The 12,096-nt window shown below is 37.1% G+C and overlaps 1 protein-coding gene across 2 annotated transcripts in view; it reads left to right on the forward strand.

Annotated features, from left to right (window-relative positions):
* The window catches only part of TPST1 (tyrosylprotein sulfotransferase 1), a 121,896-nt gene that overhangs the window by 58,928 nt on the left and 50,872 nt on the right, over positions 1–12,096 (forward strand). For both annotated transcript variants that reach the window (XM_068524444.1, XM_068524445.1), the window contains exon 3: positions 6,741–6,939. In XM_068524444.1, coding sequence (XP_068380545.1) covers positions 6,741–6,939 — 199 coding nt within the window. The remainder of the gene's footprint in view (positions 1–6,740; positions 6,940–12,096) is intronic.

Consider the following 12,096-nt stretch of genomic DNA (forward strand, 5'->3'; position numbering starts at 1 on the left):
GCCCCCTTGCCTGCCTGCTTGTATCCCTCGCAAGCGTCCTATATTAATAAAGCTACTCCTTGTCTATCACTTTGCCTCTTGCTGAATTCCTTCTGCGCTGAGACATAAAGAACCTGAGCCTCAGTAAGTCCTGACACCAGGTTAGTGATTCTAATTACAAGACCGTGGCTTCAAGTCGCAATCTGGGTTTTGGCTGGGTTCGAGTCCCGGCCCGTGGGTTCAAGTCCCAATGTGAGGTATGCGGTTTCAGTTTTGTTACATAGTTATGCTGGCCTTATAAATTACTTAGAGAGTGTTCCCTCCCGTGCATCTTTTGATTGTCTTTTCCCTCAATATTGGATCACATTTTCTTGGTTCTCTGTATCTGAGTATTTTTGGAGTTATGTTTTGAGTCTCTGAGTCCTGCTAGAATCCTCTGGTGAATGAAGATTTTTCTGTTGTGGTGGGTAATCAAGCTGGTTAGTTTCTAAACCACAAGTTTGTGTCTCCTTCTGTGAACAGTGTTTCCAGTCTCAGTTTAGTTTTCAGACTTTGCTATGCTGCTTTGGGTTTTTCTCATTCACAAATCATTTATGAGTTTGGAGCGTTGGTGGCAGTTTATTTCATAGTTTAATTCTCAAAGCCTTTGCTGTGCTTCCTTCAGTCTTTCCCAGGTGTGAGTTGGAAGTTGTGCTGATTCATATGCAAAATTATGGAACATGTTCTCTGGCTCTCTCTTTTTTTTTTTCTTCAGTTTATTTTTTTCATTTTATATAATATCATTTTAACAAAGTTCACTTTTTTTTTTTAACATCTTTATTGGAGTATAATTGCTTTATAATGGTGTGTTAGTTTCTGCTTTATAACAAAGTGAATCAGTTATACATATACATATGTTCCCATATCTCTTCCCTCTTGCGTCTCCCTCCCTCCCACCCTCCCTATCCCACCCCTCTAGGTGGTCACAAAGCACCGAGCTGATCTCCCTGTGCTATGCGGCTGCTTCCCACTAGCTATCTGTTTCACGTTTGGTAGTGTATATGTGTCCATGCCACTCTCTCACTTTGTCACAGCTTACCCTTCCCCCTCTCCATATCCTCAGGTCCATTCTCTAGTAGGCCTGTGTCTTTATTCCCGTCTTGTCTGGCTCTCTCTTTCCCTTGATTTCTCCCTAACGCTCCCTGGCTCCCAGAGGCTACATTTCTCGTTATTCTGGCCAGAAGTAGGGCTTTCACTCAGCGTTTTAGCTGCCTGCACCATCACTGTGCATTTCTGCTTGCTGGGTGCCACCATTAGGGCAAAGAGGTGAGAGAAATCTGTCAAAAATAATGAGGATGTTTCTTATAATACTCTTTAGACTCCAGTGGTCCCTTTTCCCAATTATTTTTTGCCTAAAAGATGGGGTTTTGTTCAGTTTTTGCTGCTTACATTTGTGCATAGTATGGACTTAGGATTTTTATTTTATTCTAAGATTTATTTGAAAAATCTTTAATTTTTGGAAGATTATTTTTGTTCTATTCAGTCTGGGTTGGCAGTGATTTTCTCTTAGTACTTTGAAGGTATTATTCCACTGTCCACTAGTTGTAGTTGTTGCTGTTGAAAAATCTGCTGTCAGTCTAATTGTCAGTCCCTTTTCTATATGCCATTTAAAGTTCATCTTTTGTGTTCTGTGTTTTAACTTTAAGAATCCCCGCTTCCACTGTAGGGGGCGCGGGTTCAACCCCGGTCCAGGAACTAAGATCCCACATGCCGTGCAGCCAGAAAGAAAAGACCCTTTTTGGGACTTCCCTGGGGGTCCAGTGGTTGAGGCTCTGTGCTCCCAGTTCAGGGGGCACGGGTTCAATCCCTGGTTGGAGAACTAAGGTCCTGCATGCTGCATGGCATGGCCGAAAAAAAAAAAAAAAAACAAAAACCACTTTGTGACATAGAAATTGAATTCCATATGATTTTCATGTGTTTAAAATATTATTCTTTTGATTTTTTTAAAAAACATTTAAAAATGTAAAGCCATTCTTAGCTTGAAGGCCAGACAAAAACAGGCAGTAGGACTGGATTTGCCCTGTGACTCATAGATTACTAACCTTTACCTTAGCTACTTGGTAACTTACGCTGACTCATGTCACCCTAGGAGAGGAATGACCTAGTTCTGTCATCTGCATTGCCATAATATGGTTTCTAACCTCTGTCATCACATTTATCATGCTGCATATTAATCATGTGTATGCTTACCTCTCTTACTGGACTCTGAGCTTCTTGAGAGGAAGGCCATGACCTAGTCATGTTCATCTTTGCATACTTAGTATCTAACACTTGACCTGACCCATAGTGGGTATTCAAAAAGTATTTAATATGAATTTTATGCTCAATCAATATAAAATGCCATTACTGCTGCCTTAAAGAGAAACACCTGATTGATAGGCAGTACGCCTTCCCAAGTTCTTCCCCCTAAGGAGTCCATGGCAACTGCATTTGCTACTAGTGAATCTTGTGACTCAGTGGTTACATAACAAAAAGCCTTTTCATTTTAGAATTCTATCTCTTTCAGAGAAGAGATGGTTGGACTTTATCTTTAAATCAATCATCATGATAAATAATGGCTTTAATTTTTCTTCTGAACTGGTGCTATATTCTGGATGCAAAAATAATACTGGCTATTGTTTACTGAGCACATACTACATTTCAATCTCTTAGTCAACTCTAATTTTCCTTTAGACTTTTGGTAAGTTCCTTACTACTATCAATTTACCTCTTTTCCTTTGTTCCCTACATCTGAAACAAAACTAAGCAACAATACTTATGCATTTTCTCCATGCTATTGTAATGAATGAAAACACGGTCCATTCAGTCCTTCAAGTCAAATATGAATTCATCTAGACTCCTTTCTCTCCTCCCCATATCTAATTGGCCACTAAGTCTGATCAATTAAAAACAAATCTACGGGGTCTTCCCTGGTGGCACAGTGGTTAAGAATCCACCTGCCAATGCAGGGGACACGGGTTCAAGCCCTGGTCCAGGAAGATCCCACATGCCGCGGAGCAACTAAGCCTGTGTGCCACAACTACTGAGCCCACGTGCCTAGAGCCTGTGCTCCACAACAAGAGAAGCCACTGCAATGAGAAGCCCACGTACTGCAATGAAGAGTAGCCCCCGCTCGCCACAACTACTAGAGAAAGCCCACGCGCAGCAATGAAGACCCAATGTAGCCAAAAATAAATAAATAAATAAATAAATTTATTAAAAAAAAAATCGATGGAGGTTTTTTCTTTCCATCTCTATGTCATTTGCTGTAGTTGAAGCTTTAATCATTTCTCAATTCTTTCAATATATAATTGAACGTCTTTACTGGTTTTTCTGACCCTGGTTACCCCATCCTTCAATCTATTCTTCCCATAGTTATCAACATTGAATGCAGATAAGAACAATCTAGTCTTGTCAGTCCTGTGATTAAAACCCTTCTATCATTCCCAACTTCCCAAACACGACATACGAGACCCTATGTGTGACTTCAGTGCTTAACACAGATATGTTTCAGAATTCAAAATTTTTGGATTCTAGAAAGGTCATATGATGTACATAACACATATTATATAACATCCTCTGTTTGTTCTGGGTCAGCACTCTGTAATCAAGGACATCAGTATTTCTGCATTAAAGAGTATGATTGTTTATGCCAAGAAGAATAAAGACTATAAATAGATTCCTATCAGTTCAGGTTATGTTTTGCTGCCACATGAGTTACAGGAAAATGTTTAGTTTTTGGATTTCAGAATTTGGGACAAGAGATTGTGACCCTATAGATATCCAGTGGTCTGCTGGAGCTGGATTGAGCCAGCTACAGTGAACCCATTTTTGTGCATCTCTTCTCAACTCTGTGGTCAATGACATCATGTTGGTAGCTTGAAATCAGCCATGGTGGGAGTATTTACACCATTGGTCGTCAGTAAATGCTACAAATTACGACCTTTCCCTTCTCAGAGATCAGGTTGTTAAGTGTTACCGGCACAGCCCTGTATATACCTATTACATGTGTAGTATGTTATCACTGTGGCAAAACCACTTAGTCTATGCAGTATAGAAAAAGAGGCCAAGGTTTTCAGGGAAGCATAGAATGTAAAAATCAAGATGTGATTTGACGTCAATAGGACGGCAGTAAGAGAAACTGGGTAAAGCAGGTGCTTTGGAGTCAGACAGACGTAGGTTCAAATTCTACCTCCATTATTTTCAGACTGTGTGACTTTGGCTAAATCACTTATGGGTCTCAGTTAACACAGTTGAAAAATAGGGACTGATAATATTTCTCTTAAGGATGTTTCAAGGATTAAAGTAGATATCATATGCAAAGTACCTGACATAGAATGAACAGAAATTATTATTTTTTGTTTACTATAAAGCATTTTTTTCTTGAGATGTTTATCTCTGCAGATGTGACTCCCATTCTCTAACACTCCTAGTGCACCCACAGTAAATATCACGCAGTTCAGCACTTGGATGTTCTCTAGTTATTTCATCTTTTTTTTTTTTATAAAGTATGTTTGGTTATATACTAGATATTTTTATTTTCTTTTTATTTATTTATTTGGCTGTGTCGGGTCTTAGTTGTGGCATGTGGGATCTTTCATTGCGGTGTGCGGGCTCCTCTCTAGTGGTGGCGCACGGGCTCCAGAGCACGCGGGCTCAGTAGTTGCGGTGCGTGGGCTTAGTTGCCCCACAGCATGTGGGATCTTAGTTCCCTGACTAGGGATCGAACCCATGTCCCCTGCATTGGAAGGTGGATTCTGAACCACTGGACCACTAGGGAAGTCCCTAGTTATTTCATCTTGTAGCAGTTGATCTCCTTATTAATATATGATCCTTGACCTCTTGAGCATGTTTGTATAAACTAAATTTGTAGGGTTTTTTTTTCCCCATGAAAAGCTTTTACTCATTAGTTTAATAAATATTTATTGGGCATCTATTATATGTTAATATGCTAGATACTGGTGAACGTGAAATTAATAAAACATAGACCTTCCTTACAGTCTGGTGGAAGGATAGATAGTTGGGCAAGGAAGCCAACTACTTAAATGCAGGGAAATTAGGAGGCTTTTGTAGTAATCTGGGTGAGAAATGATGGTGACATGAACTAAGGTTAGTGGCAGTAAGACTGGAGGAGAGATTTTCCTACTCAAAGATAGAGTCTCTAGAACTGGATAACTTGGGAGTGATCTTACTTTCTCCCTGTTCCATCTGAGATCTCTGGTTTGCCTTATAGATAGGTGGTGGTGCCATTTACCAAGATAAAATGTATATGAAGAGGAGTAGATTTTGAGCAGAAGTTGATGGGTCCAGTTTTGGACCATCTTAGTTTTTGGGTGTGTGCAGGGTATATGGATAGGGTAACCATATAATTCATCATACAAACTTGAACATTTGTGGGTGTGAGTGGGATGTGCTGTTCATAATTAAGCTGGGGGCAATTGGTATAAACGGGACCTGTCCTGGACAAACCAGGATGTTCTTTAGTCAAGAAAGAGTGGGGTCTACTCTTTGTTGTGGTGTGCGTGCTTCTCATTGTGGTGGCTTTTCTTGTTGCAGAGCACAGGCTCTAGGCGTGTGGGCTTCAGTAGTTGTGGCACGGCAGGCTCAGTAGTTGTGGCTCACGGGCTCTAGAGTGCAGGCTCAGTAGTTGTGGCACACGGGCTTAGTTGCTCCGCAGCATGTGGGATCTTCCCAGACCAGGGATCGAGCCCGTGTTCCCTGCATTGGCAGGCAGATTCTTAACCACTGCACCACCAGGGAAGTCCTCTCTTGTGTATTTTTTAAGGAGTGGAGACCCTTTGAGGGATTCTTCATCAGATAATGGTTATCTGCAGTGAGAGATCGAAAACTTAAAGAAAAAGGTCTTTTTAACCTTTTATTAGAATACTGTGTTTGAATGACTTCTAATGTATTATGATATAAAACTCTCTTAGGCACTTTTGTTTGATAGTCATTTGGCCAAAATCTGCTAGTTCAGATCCAATTTCAATCTAGATGTCATTTTAGATCATATTTTACCCTAAGATTATGAGTTATTTAGTCAAATATAGTGTCACTATAAGCTTAAAGTAAATTTCTAGGTCAAGAGGTAGAACACATTTATTTTGTAATATCGAAAGTCATAAACAGCACTCCTTTTTCTTCCTTAGAAAATAGGGTTCTTTAGGAAATCAACAGAAAAATGGGACAAATGAATATTTTGCAGTCTAAGTGGATTATAGTTGACTATTTTCCCCCCAATATTTTATTATGAAAAATTTCAAACATACAAAGAACTGAAAGAATTATACCCACTAGCTACAATTAACATTTTGCTATATTTGCTTTATCACATAATCTGTCCATCTTTCTGTTCCTCTAGTCATCGTTCATCAAGCCATCTTATTTATTTGTGGTTTTTTTTTTTAATGTATTTCAAGTAAGTTGACCAGCTGTTTTTCTAAGCAGTCTTATCTTTGTTATGTTTTTCTGAATGTTGTAATTAAAGTGTCAATACATTCTGTGCAGATGTTTTCAGCTGACCATTTTTCCTATTTCTAGGAATCTGAGGTTGCCAATAATTGCTGTCAGATTGAGAACATTAAAAAAAAAGTCTAGTAAGTAATGTCAAGCCTGAAAAATGCACTCTTTCTCAATAGCTTTTATAATCTGGAGACTTGTAATTTTTAAAGTCATCAAAAATAATTTCCAGTACTGTTTTCAGTATTCTAAATACATGTTTATTCACATTATATTGTTTTCAGAGTGGAGAGATCTACAGACCAAGTCATCAAGCCAGTCAATGTGGGAGCTCTATCAAAATGGGTTGGGAAGATACCTCCAGATGTTTTACAAGACATGGCAGTGATTGCACCCATGCTTGCCAAACTTGGATATGACCCGTATGCCAATCCACCTAACTATGGAAAACCTGATCCCAAAATCCTTGAAAACACTAGAAGGGTAAGTGAGATTTTTAAAGTGAATTGAGAAAACTGGTTATGGAATTGGGGTCCTAAAAAGTTTTTTCTGATTTTGTTCCTTGCTTTTTTATGATCAGAAAATTATTTTAAATTAGAAAAATCCTATTTGTAAAATGCTTTATCATCAGAAATCTTCCACTGCATTTTAAGGATAACTGTGGCTCTTTCCAGGGACTATGGGGACAATTCTTTAATCTGTTTTTCCCAATTTCTAAGAATGGTGCTTACTGTTGGGAAGATTTATTCTCATAACTGATTATCATAAATTTGCATAAACACCAGAATTATTAGTGACCTCACTTCTAGTTTCTTTTTACTTTGAATCTAATGGCTACTTTACTTTTCAACCTTTGTTTAGATGAGGCATGATTTCTTGATACTTGAAAACTAAACATTGGCTACATGAGAAGAATTATTACATAGGTACAATAAACAACCCTCTGAGAGAAAGTTACTATTAAAGTGTAGTTACAACTACTTCTTTTATAAGTTATGCTCATATCTTTATAATCTTATTTGAGAAAAGCTGAAAACTCAAAAAATCTGAATATATACCTTACCTGTATAATCTATTTCAAATCATACCTTAATGTATTTTTTTTTATTGTGGTAAAATTTAAATAACAAAATTTACCATTTTAACAATTTATAAGTGTACAGTCCAGTACATTCGTATTGTTGTAGAACTGTCACCACCATCCATCTCCAGGACTTTTTTCATGTTTCCAAACTGAAACTACATAATCATTACCCATTCCCCCTTCCTCCAGCCCCTGGCAACCACAATTCTACTTTCTGTCTATAGATGTGGTATTTTTTGAAACTACAGTTTAAATAAGACAACCGTGTTAGCGTAAGTTCACTGATAGGCTGTTGGATTTCAAGATTAAAATTCCTTGCGTTTCTCTGGTATTTTTTTTTTTTATGTCAGTGTCCTCTCCTCCCCACAGCCTTATAATATATCATCTCTTTAGTCTGTTCTTCTGTTGATACCTTTAATCGACAAACAAACTTATATTTCATGAGGCTGATTTCCATGTGGATTTTTTACTCTTAGATATTACTTTTGTTTTCTTTTTTCAAGTCATTAGTGGCTATATATGAAGAGCTATTTTCTTATAAACCATCATATATGGAGGCAGATTCTTTTTATTTTTAAAATAATCTTTATCCTTTTTATATTTTTCATACATACAAGCATTATTATAAAAATATAAACTTAGTTTATAAAACTTATAAAATTAAAAAGATAAGAGAATAAAATTTACCTATAATGTTACCACCCAGACAAATACCATTTTTAGTATTTTGATGGATTTCTCTTTCTTCTTTGCATGTTGTTAAACAAAGGTAAGAGTACTTGTCTTACATCTCACTTTTGCACACGCACAATCTTGTATTCAGCCCTTTCCACTTAATATTCATGAGCATTTTCTCATTGTGCACATGCTTTTTAAACATAATTTTTCATGGTTGTATAAATAAATCATTTTATGAGCCACCTTAAATCCTTTATGAAACACAGTAGTAAGTGAATGAATGAATGAACAAACAAATAAAATGTATCCCTAGTATATGTTCTATAATTTATTTTACCATTTTTCTTTTGCTGTTTACAATTTTCTGTTTGACAAATAGTGCTACTGTGAACATCTTTGCACATACTACATTTTAGTGGGGGTTTTTTTAGGGCTAGACTAATGAAAGTGGAATTAAACCACGTCAAAATATCTGAAATTTTTTTAAGGTGCATGATATATGTTGATAAATTTTTTTTTGTTCTTTTGAACTACCAGCATAATATAGGTAATTTTATTTTAGATTTTTGCTAATTTTAATAGGTTTCATTGATTAATATAATTGACCATTTTCCAGTTATTACCTATATGTATATATTCTTCTATGAAACATTTCTTAAGTTTGAAAAAAGTTTTATATGTGTTAAGGTTTTGTGAATTACATTCTGCTAAAGGCAAAGTATACAGTGCATTATCATAGTCCTTTTTAATCTCTTGGTAATTGGTAATTCATAGCTTTCTCCTTTGTACAATACTGAAATGGTTTTTATAAACCAAGGTACATGTGTAAGTGATATTTAGACGTTCCCCAAGTGGTAGACATTATAGTTTTCCTACATGTGAGTTGACCAGCTAGATTATTCTTGGCTTGCTTGAGTGGTTAAGTAGGGAAGAATGCTGTGGTTTGAATCCTTGTGACTAGAGAATTTGTTTCATACACATTTGTGGCTTTTGAAAGAGTTTCAAAATGCACACTGGAATAAACCTCCCCACCATCTTTGTCTACCTCTAAAGTGACAAATAATTTTGAGGAAAAAAAGATGAAGTGTGAACTATAATTGCATTTTTGAGCACTTTGTGATAATGCATTCAAGCTGACATCCTTGTTTTATGGGGTTGGACTATATATTTTCAGAGCTTTTTGCCTGTAAAAACTCAGGTGCTAATATATCCAGCATTGATGATCATGAAGTTTCGTAAAGTAATGGTTAAAAAGTGATCTTCGATTGTCAGCTGTGACCTGAGATGGACTCCAGAGAAAGAAGGTGGCTGTGGAGATTGTGCCCTTTATTTATGAGATGGGAGTGGGGAAGAAATTCACGTTTTGACTGGGAATATAGAATCCAAAGCTCTAGGCCTAAAAATTCAAGTTTTCATACAATTTTGGGTAATCTAGAAGTACTGGTGTCTGAGTCAGTGTATTTTGGGGAGATGTTGCCCAATTTTGAATAGAAAATCATGTGCTTCATGGTTGCTGCGACTCAGATGGTAAATTGGAAATGAAATGCTCACAGATTCCATACCCTTTCCCACCATGGTCTCTAATCCCACAATTGTAGCACATTTTAGTAAGGAGTGCCCTCTAGGTTACATTCTAGCCATCTCCCTCCCCCATAGGTTTTTAATCTTTTTAGAGTTATCGACCTTTGAGAATCTGATGAAATTTATGGATCCCTATCTGAGAAATGCAGACACATACATACACAGAATTTTACCCACAATTTCAGTGGATTCATAGATGCCCCTAAAGCCTATCAGATTAAGGACTTCTGTTTTATAGTCTCCTTAAGCTCATCCACTCATGTGATTTTGATTACAACCTATTTGCTGACGATCATAAATCTTTATCTCCTACTGGGTCTCTTTCCTGAGCCCTAGGCTCATTTTTTTCCACCTGCTTTCTGTATCTCTCCACTTGGATATTCACAAGGACCTCAAACTCAATGTCCAAATGAACTTATTGTCCAAAGTTGTTCCTTGATAGGCAGAAGCTAGATGGATTGTTCACTAAACTGAGCAAGAATCTAGAATAGGGGTGGGATGAGGCTGTGTTTATCTGTATTTGCGTTGTCTGTGAGCCAGTGAGCAGCTGTGCGGAGCAGAGTCCTCAGGACACGTGGGTCAAGCCAGAAAACCGTTCAAAGACCTGGTTACTAAACCCGGAGAGTAAGCTGAAAAGCAGATCCAAGTGTGAATGCAATATCCAGTTGAAAACCAGACTAGACAGTACTAAAGAAGAGCACATAGTCAAATGGAAAAGCACGTATCAGTGTGCAGAACCCACAGAGCAAACAAGAAGGAACTTGAATATTAATTAAGTGAGCTGGGAGGGGGAGTTGGGTTATATCCCTGAACCAAACAGTAAGAAGCTGCAGCAGTTAGAATTGATGTTCTTGCATTAAAGGGAGAGCCTGTAATGCACACCTGTGTTTTCTAGTTCCTGTACCCATCAGAAACTGCTTCTCCCTGTTTTTCCTGTCTCCATACGTAGCATTCCTATTTGTCTAGTCATCAAAGTTAGTTAGGATTAACTGGCTTTGAAGATCACATGTAATTAATTGGTCACCAAGTCCCCTTGAGTCTGCATTTGAACATACCTTGATTCAATCCTATTTCAGGTACCTTAGTTCAGTTTCTCCTCATTTTTTACATGAATTATGGTTTATTCCCCTTTGTGTATGTGAGTGTGTTCAGTCATTCTTCTGCTACATTTTTAAAATATTCAATGAAAGTTATTTTTTAAAAGTTCAAATCTGAATGTATTATATCTGAATGTATCATTCCCTTGCGTAAACCTTGAATAGCTCCACTAGTACTATAGGATAGAGCCCAGAATTCTTAGAATGGCATGTACTTTTCAGGTCTTTGGAGATTTTCTGGTGATCTTTTTATTGTTTGTTTCTAGGTTAATTCCTTTACGGTTAGAGAACGACTCAGTGTGGTTTCAGTCCTTTGAAATATATTGAAAATTGCCTTATGGCCAGCATATGTTCTCACATGTCACTTGAGAGGATGTGTATTCTGCAGCTGTTGCAGAATTCTATAAATATCAATTAAGTCATGTTGTTTCACAGTGTTGCTCAAATCTTCTAATTCTTATTGATAGGGGGTGTCTAATTTTATCAGTTTTGGAAAAAGATTATTTTTTATTTCTGTCAATTTTGCTTCATGTGTTTTGAATCAGTATTATTAGGAGCAAACCCTTTTATATATTCTTGAGGAATTAACTCATCATTATGAAGTGTCTCTCATCATCTCTGATGTTTCTCTCTGGAAGTCTAGTTTGTCTGATGTAAACGTAGCCACTTCGTTGTTTTTATGCATACAGTGTACATGGTATATTTTTTTCCGTCCTGTTACTCTTAATCTGTGCCTTTATATTTAAAGTATGTTGCTTATAAGTGGATATAGCTGGTCTTGTTTGTTTATCTCATAATCTCTGACTTTAAATGGACTAGTTAATCTACTTACATGTAACGGTTATTACTCACCTGTTTGGGTTTAAATCTACCACCTTGCTGTTTGTTTTCTATTTGGACGTCTGTCTTTGTCCCTTTCTTTCTTTTTTCCTGCCTTCTTTTGCATCAGTCTAGTTTGTTTAAGTATTTCATTTTATCTCCACTATTGGCTCTTAGCTCGCCTTGTTAGCTATACCTCTTTTTTTATTTGTTTGTTTATGGTAGTTGCTCTCTGACAGGAGCTGCAAACTTTTCTGTGAGCCACAAATGGTCTTTTTCATCTTTTCTGAAGACTCAGATTTTCATCTGGAATCATTTCTTTTTACCCTGATGAAATTCTTTTAGTATTTCTTATAGTAAGGGTATGCTGGCTACTAATTC

Source organism: Eschrichtius robustus, chromosome 16 (genome assembly GCF_028021215.1).
Source record: "Eschrichtius robustus isolate mEscRob2 chromosome 16, mEscRob2.pri, whole genome shotgun sequence".
Classification (NCBI taxonomy): Eukaryota; Metazoa; Chordata; class Mammalia; order Artiodactyla; family Eschrichtiidae; genus Eschrichtius; species Eschrichtius robustus.